We start from the raw sequence: 13,438 nt of genomic DNA on the forward strand, positions 1-13,438 counted from the left end.
GGGGACGCCTCCCTGTGTGGCCCAGCCCTCGGCCCTCCCTCGCCTCCGCACGTTCACCGGCCCCGCCCTTCTCACCTTGGGGCTGTGCCTCGGTGGGCTCCTGGTCCTCCACCTGACTCCCAGGGAGCTGCTCCAGGTCAGAGCCGGGTCTGCTGAGCTGCCTGTCAGCCGCGGGCAGGACCCTGGCGTGACGCCTGGGCGGTTTCTGGGGAGGAGGCCGTCGCGGTGGCGGGGACCCCTCCGTGTGCAGACTCACCCGGAGCTGGTGCTGGCCCTGAGAAGCGTGCAGCGGCCCCTCGCTCGGGGAGGAGGCGTGGGTGTCCTGATCCAGCGGCTCCTGCAGTGTCCGGCTCTGCAATGACAGTGAGTGGCAGCAGGCCGGGCCCGGAGGTCTCAGAGCCCTGCCCGGCCAGGACCACTCCCGCTTCTGCCCGCTCGACCCTCTGCTGCCAGATCAGACTGGGACCTTGGTCAGCTGAGACGGCCACCCGGGAGGGAAGAGACACAGCCAGAGGGCACGGGCTTCGACTCGGGCGGCAGGGCCCTGCCCGGCTGGCCACAGCCCAGCCCGCCAGCTGGGACCCGGGGTGCGGACGTGACAGGCCCCCCCAGGCCTCTGACCTGCTCGTGCTTGAGGCAGGCCCCCCCACCCCAGCCCAACATGACTGCCCACCTCCACCAGCAAAGGGAAGGGGATGTGGGGCTCTACCCGGGTGGGGTCTGAGTGGTGGCCCGGCCTGGGCGGGCCTGCCCCGGGCCTCCCTGGGTTACCTTTGGGTCCCTGTGGCCAAAAGGCCAGAGGCGCCTGGGGTGAGAGCCGAGCCAGCGCCGGCACCGCTGGCCCAGGCCCTCGCTGCGGGCCTTCCGGGGGCCGCGGCCTCGGGGTGTTGGGACGCAGCAGAACATGTGTGACTGAGTTGAAGTGAGTTGACCAACCGGGTGAGCTGAGTAGGGGCTTCTCGACAGAGTGGGTGCCCGGTGACCTGGGTTCTAAGTTGTGTTGGGTTCGGTTGCCAGGGAAGTGAGGTCACTTCCTGGGGTCCCCTTCCCCAAGCTTCCTCATTCCGCAGAGCTCCCCAAGGGCCTCTCTGGGCTGCTGACTGCTCAGCTCCCAGCCCGTGCCGTGTCCGCACACAGTGACACCCACTCGGCCCCCCTGCCCAGGACCCTGCGGAGGCCTGGATGCAGCCAGGGCGCCAGCTCTGAGGAGGCAGCTGGGTTCGGACCCGGCCCGCCGTCGCCCGCAGTGCTGTCACCCTGGACGAGCCGCCTGCCTCTCAGGGTCTCCCCAGTCCCCCGTCGGCACAGTGGGGATCATCCTGGCCCCTCCTTCCCGGGGAAGCCATCGTGTCTCCAGAGGCACAAACACCTACCGCACCTGTCAGCCCCGCGGGCTGGCATCCCAGGGAGCTCGTGCGCAGACTCAGCAAAGGGAGGGCCCCACAGAGGGCTGGCGGAGCGCAGAGCACACCCCACACAGGCTGGGTAGGGTCTGCCCTGAGGTCCGGAGAAAGTCACTCCCCTTGCCACCTGCTTCCCAGCTCCCTGTCGGGGTGGGGGGGAGGGGAGAAACTGAACATAACTGTGATTTCGTTTTTGCTGACATACTACCCCCTGGGTCACTGTGTCATGTTTAGATTCAGGCCCAGTGTGTCATCTCGGTCCCTGGGGTTGGCTGCCCCACAAGGCTGTCAGCTTTTATGCCTTCTGGTCACGTGTCCTCGTGTGAGCCCCCACCACACCCTCCCCTGCAGGGTGGATGGACATTGGGACCTGGTTGTGACATGCAGAGTGACGTGTGAAAATGGGCGTGACTTCCGCTCGTTCCCAGCTCCGGTGTTCCTTCTCCCCCTGTGTGTCTCTCAGCGCCTGTCTTGTCTCTCTCTCTCTCTCTCTCTCTGTTTCTCTCTCCCTCTGCCTGTCTGTGTTTCAGTCTCTCTGTCTCTTTTCCTGGATGTATGTGCGTGTCCATTTACCTGTGTATCTGTGTATTTATGTGTTTGTATCGTTAGGGCCCAGGGCAGGTCACTTGTGAAAATGCCTTGATGACATAGTGATTCTTTTCATGGTGCTGAAGTACAAACCTCTTTGCAAGTTGTGCGAGCACTTTGGTGGGGTCAGCTGTAAGGATCGGCACTGCCGGGGAAGGGCTGCTGCGCCTGTGGCCCTTTGATGCGTCCTGCTCACTGTTTCCCTGAAGAGGAGTGTGTGTTGTCTCGTCCCTCCGGGGAATCTACTGAGGCCTCTGCCTCCTCACGTTGTCACCAGGGCTGGCTGTCACCAGGCTAAAGACCTGCCAGCGTCATGGTGACCAGTGCTGTCTCCACAGTGTGTCCGTCTGCCTGTGTCCTCCACCGAGAGGTCGAGCACATGTAACGCACACTGGCCACCTGCTGTGCCTCTCGTTGGAACTGCCCGTGTGTGTTGTGTTTGTTTAGAGCACTGGGTTTCGAGGGGTTTTTGGACCCCGGGGATGTGTAGCCTTTCTCCAACCTTGGGACCTCGCGGGTCGTGGAGTGTCTTTTCGGGTATATTTCTGGGCTTTTGCTGGTTTCTTGATTTGCGTGCTTTTGTTTCTGCCCCAGGAAGAGCTAAGCATCTCCCTTGTGTCTTGTGTCTGTGGTGTCACAGGGGGAAGAGCAGTGCCTCCCCCGAGGTTATGCACAGAGGTACCGAAAGGGCTTCGTTATGCACATGACCTCTTTAGCCCACCTGGATTTCCCTTTCAAATAATCAAAATGCGATTTCAAGTGGAAACAAAGGAAAACATCACCAGCCCCCGCTTAAGCCACGTGGGCAGGCACGCAAAGCCAGCTTTCCTGTGGCTTCATTGACAGGGAACACCCAGGAGAGGTAAAGACACCCAGAGGGGAAGAGGACTCGGGGCTGTCAGGGGCTGGGGGGTGAGGGGGTGGGGGGCAGTGCGTGCTGTGGATCCAAGTTTTTACTTTGAAGAAAGGAATGGTGTGAGCCTGCATGGTAGTGATGGTCGCACGGCATCGTGAAGGCACCCAGTGCTCCTGAATTGCACAATTTCAGAGGGACCAAGTCTATATTTTATTAAAAGAAACTTAAAACGGCAAAATAAAGGATGCCATAACCGATATGAAAGAAACAGAGGAAAGTGAAGACAAAGCAAGCACAAATCACTTCAGGGGAATGGAAGTCAAGGTCGGGTGCGGGAGGGGATTCATGGTGGGAGTGTGAAGAAGAAGGTGTGGGTGGGCGCAGAGGGGCTCAGCCCCAGGGGCTGGTGACGCCTGAAGTGGCTCTCCGTGGCCCAGTGTTCCAGCTGCAGGTGCAGCATCTTCAGGACCTTTGGAAGCAGCAGGAGCTGCGGGAGCTTCAGGAGCAGCAGGAGCTGCGGGATCGTCAGGAGCAGCAGGAGCGGCAGGATCTTCAGGAGCAGCGTTAGCTGCTGGAGCTGCAGAAGCTGCAGGAGCAGCAGGAGGGAGCTCGGGGTCTCCCGCTGGATCCTGATGGTCCTGGTTTTGGTCTCTGGCATCTTCCCCTGCCCCCGCCTGCTCTGGATCTGTGACTGTTGGAAGTGGAGAGAGCTTTCAGTCTCGTGGAGGCGCTCGCTCGTGCTGTGAGAGAGGAAATCTTGAGCCTCGTGCCTCCCTTTCCGTGGGCCTCTTCAAGGCCAGACGTCTTCCCGGAGCTTTCCGGACAGCTCCCAACAGCAAGTGCCCACAGGATGTGTTTTGTGACTGAACTCGTGTAGACAGGTGGTCTGAGACCAATGTTGGCTCTGGTGCCAGCAGCAGCCTCTGGGGACGCCTCCCTGTGTGGCCCAGCCCTCGGCCCTCCCTCGCCTCCGCACGTTCACCGGCCCCGCCCTTCTCACCTTGGGGCTGTGCCTCGGTGGGCTCCTGGTCCTCCACCTGACTCCCAGGGAGCTGCTCCAGGTCAGAGCCGGGTCTGCTGAGCTGCCTGTCAGCCGCGGGCAGGACCCTGGCGTGACGCCTGGGCGGTTTCTGGGGAGGAGGCCGTCGCGGTGGCGGGGACCCCTCCGTGTGCAGACTCACCCGGAGCTGGTGCTGGCCCTGAGAAGCGTGCAGCGGCCCCTCGCTCGGGGAGGAGGCGTGGGTGTCCTGATCCAGCGGCTCCTGCAGTGTCCGGCTCTGCAATGACAGTGAGTGGCAGCGGGCCGGGCCCGGAGGTCTCAGAGCCCTGCCCGGCCAGGACCACTCCCGCTTCTGCCCGCTCGACCCTCTGCTGCCAGATCAGACTGGGACCTTGGTCAGCTGAGACGGCCACCCGGGAGGGAAGAGACACAGCCAGAGGGCACGGGCTTCGACTCGGGCGGCAGGGCCCTGCCCGGCTGGCCACAGCCCAGCCCGCCAGCTGGGACCCGGGGTGCGGACGTGACAGGCCCCCCCAGGCCTCTGACCTGCTCGTGCTTGAGGCAGGCCCCCCCACCCCAGCCCAACATGACTGCCCACCTCCACCAGCAAAGGGAAGGGGATGTGGGGCTCTACCCGGGTGGGGTCTGAGTGGTGGCCCGGCCTGGGCGGGCCTGCCCCGGGCCTCCCTGGGTTACCTTTGGGTCCCTGTGGCCAAAAGGCCAGAGGCGCCTGGGGTGAGAGCCGAGCCAGCGCCGGCACCGCTGGCCCAGGCCCTCGCTGCGGGCCTTCCGGGGGCCGCGGCCTCGGGGTGTTGGGACGCAGCAGAACATGTGTGACTGAGTTGAAGTGAGTTGACCAACCGGGTGAGCTGAGTAGGGGCTTCTCGACAGAGTGGGTGCCCGGTGACCTGGGTTCTAAGTTGTGTTGGGTTCGGTTGCCAGGGAAGTGAGGTCACTTCCTGGGGTCCCCTTCCCCAAGCTTCCTCATTCCGCAGAGCTCCCCAAGGGCCTCTCTGGGCTGCTGACTGCTCAGCTCCCAGCCCGTGCCGTGTCCGCACACAGTGACACCCACTCGGCCCCCCTGCCCAGGACCCTGCGGAGGCCTGGATGCAGCCAGGGCGCCAGCTCTGAGGAGGCAGCTGGGTTCGGACCCGGCCCGCCGTCGCCCGCAGTGCTGTCACCCTGGACGAGCCGCCTGCCTCTCAGGGTCTCCCCAGTCCCCCGTCGGCACAGTGGGGATCATCCTGGCCCCTCCTTCCCGGGGAAGCCATCGTGTCTCCAGAGGCACAAACACCTACCGCACCTGTCAGCCCCGCGGGCTGGCATCCCAGGGAGCTCGTGCGCAGACTCAGCAAAGGGAGGGCCCCACAGAGGGCTGGCGGAGCGCAGAGCACACCCCACACAGGCTGGGTAGGGTCTGCCCTGAGGTCCGGAGAAAGTCACTCCCCTTGCCACCTGCTTCCCAGCTCCCTGTCGGGGTGGGGGGGAGGGGAGAAACTGAACATAACTGTGATTTCGTTTTTGCTGACATACTACCCCCTGGGTCACTGTGTCATGTTTAGATTCAGGCCCAGTGTGTCATCTCGGTCCCTGGGGTTGGCTGCCCCACAAGGCTGTCAGCTTTTATGCCTTCTGGTCACGTGTCCTCGTGTGAGCCCCCACCACACCCTCCCCTGCAGGGTGGATGGACATTGGGACCTGGTTGTGACATGCAGAGTGACGTGTGAAAATGGGCGTGACTTCCGCTCGTTCCCAGCTCCGGTGTTCCTTCTCCCCCTGTGTGTCTCTCAGCGCCTGTCTTGTCTCTCTCTCTCTCTCTCTCTGTTTCTCTCTCCCTCTGCCTGTCTGTGTTTCAGTCTCTCTGTCTCTTTTCCTGGATGTATGTGCGTGTCCATTTACCTGTGTATCTGTGTATTTATGTGTTTGTATCGTTAGGGCCCAGGGCAGGTCACTTGTGAAAATGCCTTGATGACATAGTGATTCTTTTCATGGTGCTGAAGTACAAACCTCTTTGCAAGTTGTGCGAGCACTTTGGTGGGGTCAGCTGTAAGGATCGGCACTGCCGGGGAAGGGCTGCTGCGCCTGTGGCCCTTTGATGCGTCCTGCTCACTGTTTCCCTGAAGAGGAGTGTGTGTTGTCTCGTCCCTCCGGGGAATCTACTGAGGCCTCTGCCTCCTCACGTTGTCACCAGGGCTGGCTGTCACCAGGCTAAAGACCTGCCAGCGTCATGGTGACCAGTGCTGTCTCCACAGTGTGTCCGTCTGCCTGTGTCCTCCACCGAGAGGTCGAGCACATGTAACGCACACTGGCCACCTGCTGTGCCTCTCGTTGGAACTGCCCGTGTGTGTTGTGTTTGTTTAGAGCACTGGGTTTCGAGGGGTTTTTGGACCCCGGGGATGTGTAGCCTTTCTCCAACCTTGGGACCTCGCGGGTCGTGGAGTGTCTTTTCGGGTATATTTCTGGGCTTTTGCTGGTTTCTTGATTTGCGTGCTTTTGTTTCTGCCCCAGGAAGAGCTAAGCATCTCCCTTGTGTCTTGTGTCTGTGGTGTCACAGGGGGAAGAGCAGTGCCTCCCCCGAGGTTATGCACAGAGGTACCGAAAGGGCTTCGTTATGCACATGACCTCTTTAGCCCACCTGGATTTCCCTTTCAAATAATCAAAATGCGATTTCAAGTGGAAACAAAGGAAAACATCACCAGCCCCCGCTTAAGCCACGTGGGCAGGCACGCAAAGCCAGCTTTCCTGTGGCTTCATTGACAGGGAACACCCAGGAGAGGTAAAGACACCCAGAGGGGAAGAGGACTCGGGGCTGTCAGGGGCTGGGGGGTGAGGGGGTGGGGGGCAGTGCGTGCTGTGGATCCAAGTTTTTACTTTGAAGAAAGGAATGGTGTGAGCCTGCATGGTAGTGATGGTCGCACGGCATCGTGAAGGCACCCAGTGCTCCTGAATTGCACAATTTCAGAGGGACCAAGTCTATATTTTATTAAAAGAAACTTAAAACGGCAAAATAAAGGATGCCATAACCGATATGAAAGAAACAGAGGAAAGTGAAGACAAAGCAAGCACAAATCACTTCAGGGGAATGGAAGTCAAGGTCGGGTGCGGGAGGGGATTCATGGTGGGAGTGTGAAGAAGAAGGTGTGGGTGGGCGCAGAGGGGCTCAGCCCCAGGGGCTGGTGACGCCTGAAGTGGCTCTCCGTGGCCCAGTGTTCCAGCTGCAGGTGCAGCATCTTCAGGACCTTTGGAAGCAGCAGGAGCTGCGGGAGCTTCAGGAGCAGCAGGAGCTGCGGGATCGTCAGGAGCAGCAGGAGCGGCAGGATCTTCAGGAGCAGCGTTAGCTGCTGGAGCTGCAGAAGCTGCAGGAGCAGCAGGAGGGAGCTCGGGGTCTCCCGCTGGATCCTGATGGTCCTGGTTTTGGTCTCTGGCATCTTCCCCTGCCCCCGCCTGCTCTGGATCTGTGACTGTTGGAAGTGGAGAGAGCTTTCAGTCTCGTGGAGGCGCTCGCTCGTGCTGTGAGAGAGGAAATCTTGAGCCTCGTGCCTCCCTTTCCGTGGGCCTCTTCAAGGCCAGACGTCTTCCCGGAGCTTTCCGGACAGCTCCCAACAGCAAGTGCCCACAGGATGTGTTTTGTGACTGAACTCGTGTAGACAGGTGGTCTGAGACCAATGTTGGCTCTGGTGCCAGCAGCAGCCTCTGGGGACGCCTCCCTGTGTGGCCCAGCCCTCGGCCCTCCCTCGCCTCCGCACGTTCACCGGCCCCGCCCTTCTCACCTTGGGGCTGTGCCTCGGTGGGCTCCTGGTCCTCCACCTGACTCCCAGGGAGCTGCTCCAGGTCAGAGCCGGGTCTGCTGAGCTGCCTGTCAGCCGCGGGCAGGACCCTGGCGTGACGCCTGGGCGGTTTCTGGGGAGGAGGCCGTCGCGGTGGCGGGGACCCCTCCGTGTGCAGACTCACCCGGAGCTGGTGCTGGCCCTGAGAAGCGTGCAGCGGCCCCTCGCTCGGGGAGGAGGCGTGGGTGTCCTGATCCAGCGGCTCCTGCAGTGTCCGGCTCTGCAATGACAGTGAGTGGCAGCGGGCCGGGCCCGGAGGTCTCAGAGCCCTGCCCGGCCAGGACCACTCCCGCTTCTGCCCGCTCGACCCTCTGCTGCCAGATCAGACTGGGACCTTGGTCAGCTGAGACGGCCACCCGGGAGGGAAGAGACACAGCCAGAGGGCACGGGCTTCGACTCGGGCGGCAGGGCCCTGCCCGGCTGGCCACAGCCCAGCCCGCCAGCTGGGACCCGGGGTGCGGACGTGACAGGCCCCCCCAGGCCTCTGACCTGCTCGTGCTTGAGGCAGGCCCCCCCACCCCAGCCCAACATGACTGCCCACCTCCACCAGCAAAGGGAAGGGGATGTGGGGCTCTACCCGGGTGGGGTCTGAGTGGTGGCCCGGCCTGGGCGGGCCTGCCCCGGGCCTCCCTGGGTTACCTTTGGGTCCCTGTGGCCAAAAGGCCAGAGGCGCCTGGGGTGAGAGCCGAGCCAGCGCCGGCACCGCTGGCCCAGGCCCTCGCTGCGGGCCTTCCGGGGGCCGCGGCCTCGGGGTGTTGGGACGCAGCAGAACATGTGTGACTGAGTTGAAGTGAGTTGACCAACCGGGTGAGCTGAGTAGGGGCTTCTCGACAGAGTGGGTGCCCGGTGACCTGGGTTCTAAGTTGTGTTGGGTTCGGTTGCCAGGGAAGTGAGGTCACTTCCTGGGGTCCCCTTCCCCAAGCTTCCTCATTCCGCAGAGCTCCCCAAGGGCCTCTCTGGGCTGCTGACTGCTCAGCTCCCAGCCCGTGCCGTGTCCGCACACAGTGACACCCACTCGGCCCCCCTGCCCAGGACCCTGCGGAGGCCTGGATGCAGCCAGGGCGCCAGCTCTGAGGAGGCAGCTGGGTTCGGACCCGGCCCGCCGTCGCCCGCAGTGCTGTCACCCTGGACGAGCCGCCTGCCTCTCAGGGTCTCCCCAGTCCCCCGTCGGCACAGTGGGGATCATCCTGGCCCCTCCTTCCCGGGGAAGCCATCGTGTCTCCAGAGGCACAAACACCTACCGCACCTGTCAGCCCCGCGGGCTGGCATCCCAGGGAGCTCGTGCGCAGACTCAGCAAAGGGAGGGCCCCACAGAGGGCTGGCGGAGCGCAGAGCACACCCCACACAGGCTGGGTAGGGTCTGCCCTGAGGTCCGGAGAAAGTCACTCCCCTTGCCACCTGCTTCCCAGCTCCCTGTCGGGGTGGGGGGGAGGGGAGAAACTGAACATAACTGTGATTTCGTTTTTGCTGACATACTACCCCCTGGGTCACTGTGTCATGTTTAGATTCAGGCCCAGTGTGTCATCTCGGTCCCTGGGGTTGGCTGCCCCACAAGGCTGTCAGCTTTTATGCCTTCTGGTCACGTGTCCTCGTGTGAGCCCCCACCACACCCTCCCCTGCAGGGTGGATGGACATTGGGACCTGGTTGTGACATGCAGAGTGACGTGTGAAAATGGGCGTGACTTCCGCTCGTTCCCAGCTCCGGTGTTCCTTCTCCCCCTGTGTGTCTCTCAGCGCCTGTCTTGTCTCTCTCTCTCTCTCTCTCTGTTTCTCTCTCCCTCTGCCTGTCTGTGTTTCAGTCTCTCTGTCTCTTTTCCTGGATGTATGTGCGTGTCCATTTACCTGTGTATCTGTGTATTTATGTGTTTGTATCGTTAGGGCCCAGGGCAGGTCACTTGTGAAAATGCCTTGATGACATAGTGATTCTTTTCATGGTGCTGAAGTACAAACCTCTTTGCAAGTTGTGCGAGCACTTTGGTGGGGTCAGCTGTAAGGATCGGCACTGCCGGGGAAGGGCTGCTGCGCCTGTGGCCCTTTGATGCGTCCTGCTCACTGTTTCCCTGAAGAGGAGTGTGTGTTGTCTCGTCCCTCCGGGGAATCTACTGAGGCCTCTGCCTCCTCACGTTGTCACCAGGGCTGGCTGTCACCAGGCTAAAGACCTGCCAGCGTCATGGTGACCAGTGCTGTCTCCACAGTGTGTCCGTCTGCCTGTGTCCTCCACCGAGAGGTCGAGCACATGTAACGCACACTGGCCACCTGCTGTGCCTCTCGTTGGAACTGCCCGTGTGTGTTGTGTTTGTTTAGAGCACTGGGTTTCGAGGGGTTTTTGGACCCCGGGGATGTGTAGCCTTTCTCCAACCTTGGGACCTCGCGGGTCGTGGAGTGTCTTTTCGGGTATATTTCTGGGCTTTTGCTGGTTTCTTGATTTGCGTGCTTTTGTTTCTGCCCCAGGAAGAGCTAAGCATCTCCCTTGTGTCTTGTGTCTGTGGTGTCACAGGGGGAAGAGCAGTGCCTCCCCCGAGGTTATGCACAGAGGTACCGAAAGGGCTTCGTTATGCACATGACCTCTTTAGCCCACCTGGATTTCCCTTTCAAATAATCAAAATGCGATTTCAAGTGGAAACAAAGGAAAACATCACCAGCCCCCGCTTAAGCCACGTGGGCAGGCACGCAAAGCCAGCTTTCCTGTGGCTTCATTGACAGGGAACACCCAGGAGAGGTAAAGACACCCAGAGGGGAAGAGGACTCGGGGCTGTCAGGGGCTGGGGGGTGAGGGGGTGGGGGGCAGTGCGTGCTGTGGATCCAAGTTTTTACTTTGAAGAAAGGAATGGTGTGAGCCTGCATGGTAGTGATGGTCGCACGGCATCGTGAAGGCACCCAGTGCTCCTGAATTGCACAATTTCAGAGGGACCAAGTCTATATTTTATTAAAAGAAACTTAAAAAGGCAAAATAAAGGATGCCATAACCGATATGAAAGAAACAGAGGAAAGTGAAGACAAAGCAAGCACAAATCACTTCAGGGGAATGGAAGTCAAGGTCGGGTGCGGGAGGGGATTCATGGTGGGAGTGTGAAGAAGAAGGTGTGGGTGGGCGCAGAGGGGCTCAGCCCCAGGGGCTGGTGACGCCTGAAGTGGCTCTCCGTGGCCCAGTGTTCCAGCTGCAGGTGCAGCATCTTCAGGACCTTTGGAAGCAGCAGGAGCTGCGGGAGCTTCAGGAGCAGCAGGAGCTGCGGGATCGTCAGGAGCAGCAGGAGCGGCAGGATCTTCAGGAGCAGCGTTAGCTGCTGGAGCTGCAGAAGCTGCAGGAGCAGCAGGAGGGAGCTCGGGGTCTCCCGCTGGATCCTGATGGTCCTGGTTTTGGTCTCTGGCATCTTCCCCTGCCCCCGCCTGCTCTGGATCTGTGACTGTTGGAAGTGGAGAGAGCTTTCAGTCTCGTGGAGGCGCTCGCTCGTGCTGTGAGAGAGGAAATCTTGAGCCTCGTGCCTCCCTTTCCGTGGGCCTCTTCAAGGCCAGACGTCTTCCCGGAGCTTTCCGGACAGCTCCCAACAGCAAGTGCCCACAGGATGTGTTTTGTGACTGAACTCGTGTAGACAGGTGGTCTGAGACCAATGTTGGCTCTGGTGCCAGCAGCAGCCTCTGGGGACGCCTCCCTGTGTGGCCCAGCCCTCGGCCCTCCCTCGCCTCCGCACGTTCACCGGCCCCGCCCTTCTCACCTTGGGGCTGTGCCTCGGTGGGCTCCTGGTCCTCCACCTGACTCCCAGGGAGCTGCTCCAGGTCAGAGCCGGGTCTGCTGAGCTGCCTGTCAGCCGCGGGCAGGACCCTGGCGTGACGCCTGGGCGGTTTCTGGGGAGGAGGCCGTCGCGGTGGCGGGGACCCCTCCGTGTGCAGACTCACCCGGAGCTGGTGCTGGCCCTGAGAAGCGTGCAGCGGCCCCTCGCTCGGGGAGGAGGCGTGGGTGTCCTGATCCAGCGGCTCCTGCAGTGTCCGGCTCTGCAATGACAGTGAGTGGCAGCGGGCCGGGCCCGGAGGTCTCAGAGCCCTGCCCGGCCAGGACCACTCCCGCTTCTGCCCGCTCGACCCTCTGCTGCCAGATCAGACTGGGACCTTGGTCAGCTGAGACGGCCACCCGGGAGGGAAGAGACACAGCCAGAGGGCACGGGCTTCGACTCGGGCGGCAGGGCCCTGCCCGGCTGGCCACAGCCCAGCCCGCCAGCTGGGACCCGGGGTGCGGACGTGACAGGCCCCCCCAGGCCTCTGACCTGCTCGTGCTTGAGGCAGGCCCCCCCACCCCAGCCCAACATGACTGCCCACCTCCACCAGCAAAGGGAAGGGGATGTGGGGCTCTACCCGGGTGGGGTCTGAGTGGTGGCCCGGCCTGGGCGGGCCTGCCCCGGGCCTCCCTGGGTTACCTTTGGGTCCCTGTGGCCAAAAGGCCAGAGGCGCCTGGGGTGAGAGCCGAGCCAGCGCCGGCACCGCTGGCCCAGGCCCTCGCTGCGGGCCTTCCGGGGGCCGCGGCCTCGGGGTGTTGGGACGCAGCAGAACATGTGTGACTGAGTTGAAGTGAGTTGACCAACCGGGTGAGCTGAGTAGGGGCTTCTCGACAGAGTGGGTGCCCGGTGACCTGGGTTCTAAGTTGTGTTGGGTTCGGTTGCCAGGGAAGTGAGGTCACTTCCTGGGGTCCCCTTCCCCAAGCTTCCTCATTCCGCAGAGCTCCCCAAGGGCCTCTCTGGGCTGCTGACTGCTCAGCTCCCAGCCCGTGCCGTGTCCGCACACAGTGACACCCACTCGGCCCCCCTGCCCAGGACCCTGCGGAGGCCTGGATGCAGCCAGGGCGCCAGCTCTGAGGAGGCAGCTGGGTTCGGACCCGGCCCGCCGTCGCCCGCAGTGCTGTCACCCTGGACGAGCCGCCTGCCTCTCAGGGTCTCCCCAGTCCCCCGTCGGCACAGTGGGGATCATCCTGGCCCCTCCTTCCCGGGGAAGCCATCGTGTCTCCAGAGGCACAAACACCTACCGCACCTGTCAGCCCCGCGGGCTGGCATCCCAGGGAGCTCGTGCGCAGACTCAGCAAAGGGAGGGCCCCACAGAGGGCTGGCGGAGCGCAGAGCACACCCCACACAGGCTGGGTAGGGTCTGCCCTGAGGTCCGGAGAAAGTCACTCCCCTTGCCACCTGCTTCCCAGCTCCCTGTCGGGGTGGGGGGGAGGGGAGAAACTGAACATAACTGTGATTTCGTTTTTGCTGACATACTACCCCCTGGGTCACTGTGTCATGTTTAGATTCAGGCCCAGTGTGTCATCTCGGTCCCTGGGGTTGGCTGCCCCACAAGGCTGTCAGCTTTTATGCCTTCTGGTCACGTGTCCTCGTGTGAGCCCCCACCACACCCTCCCCTGCAGGGTGGATGGACATTGGGACCTGGTTGTGACATGCAGAGTGACGTGTGAAAATGGGCGTGACTTCCGCTCGTTCCCAGCTCCGGTGTTCCTTCTCCCCCTGTGTGTCTCTCAGCGCCTGTCTTGTCTCTCTCTCTCTCTCTCTCTGTTTCTCTCTCCCTCTGCCTGTCTGTGTTTCAGTCTCTCTGTCTCTTTTCCTGGATGTATGTGCGTGTCCATTTACCTGTGTATCTGTGTATTTATGTGTTTGTATCGTTAGGGCCCAGGGCAGGTCACTTGTGAAAATGCCTTGATGACATAGTGATTCTTTTCATGGTGCTGAAGTACAAACCTCTTTGCAAGTTGTGCGAGCACTTTGGTGGGGTCAGCTGTAAG

General features: G+C 61.8%; 2 protein-coding genes across 2 annotated transcripts; both read right to left on the reverse strand.

Moving 5' to 3' along the window:
- Positions 1 to 5,391: 5,391 nt before the first annotated feature.
- LOC140686638 (uncharacterized) lies at positions 5,392 to 8,718 on the reverse strand. The gene is made up of 4 exons (XM_072940842.1): positions 8,314 to 8,718; positions 7,618 to 7,894; positions 7,029 to 7,308; positions 5,392 to 5,437 (listed from the first exon to the last, which is right to left on the reverse strand). Exons 1-4 carry the CDS (start codon positions 8,446 to 8,448, stop codon positions 5,392 to 5,394), a joined length of 738 nt encoding a protein of 245 aa, XP_072796943.1. The 5' UTR covers positions 8,449 to 8,718.
- A 443-nt stretch (positions 8,719 to 9,161) lies between these two features.
- LOC140686639 (uncharacterized) lies at positions 9,162 to 12,488 on the reverse strand. The gene is made up of 4 exons (XM_072940843.1): positions 12,084 to 12,488; positions 11,388 to 11,664; positions 10,799 to 11,078; positions 9,162 to 9,207 (listed from the first exon to the last, which is right to left on the reverse strand). Exons 1-4 carry the CDS (start codon positions 12,216 to 12,218, stop codon positions 9,162 to 9,164), a joined length of 738 nt encoding a protein of 245 aa, XP_072796944.1. The 5' UTR covers positions 12,219 to 12,488.
- Positions 12,489 to 13,438: the final 950 nt, after the last annotated feature.

Source organism: Vicugna pacos, chromosome 17 (assembly GCF_048564905.1).
Source record: "Vicugna pacos chromosome 17, VicPac4, whole genome shotgun sequence".
Classification (NCBI taxonomy): Eukaryota; Metazoa; Chordata; class Mammalia; order Artiodactyla; family Camelidae; genus Vicugna; species Vicugna pacos.

What these genes read in the sequence shown, in the direction of transcription:
- LOC140686638 (XM_072940842.1), bottom strand. Translation starts at nt 8,448, where the DNA reads ATGTTCTGCTGCGTCCCAACACCCCGAGGCCGCGGCCCCCGGAAGGCC. An exon ending in CACCGAGGCACAGCCCCAAG is followed by an intron (nt 7,309 to 7,617) that starts GTGAGAAGGGCG and finishes CACTTCCAACAG; the next exon opens with TCACAGATCCAGAGCAGGCG. An exon ending in CACGGAGAGCCACTTCAGGC is followed by an intron (nt 5,438 to 7,028) that starts GTCACCAGCCCC and finishes AGCCAACCCCAG; the next exon opens with GGACCGAGATGACACACTGG.
- LOC140686639 (XM_072940843.1), bottom strand. Translation starts at nt 12,218, where the DNA reads ATGTTCTGCTGCGTCCCAACACCCCGAGGCCGCGGCCCCCGGAAGGCC. An exon ending in CACCGAGGCACAGCCCCAAG is followed by an intron (nt 11,079 to 11,387) that starts GTGAGAAGGGCG and finishes CACTTCCAACAG; the next exon opens with TCACAGATCCAGAGCAGGCG. An exon ending in CACGGAGAGCCACTTCAGGC is followed by an intron (nt 9,208 to 10,798) that starts GTCACCAGCCCC and finishes AGCCAACCCCAG; the next exon opens with GGACCGAGATGACACACTGG.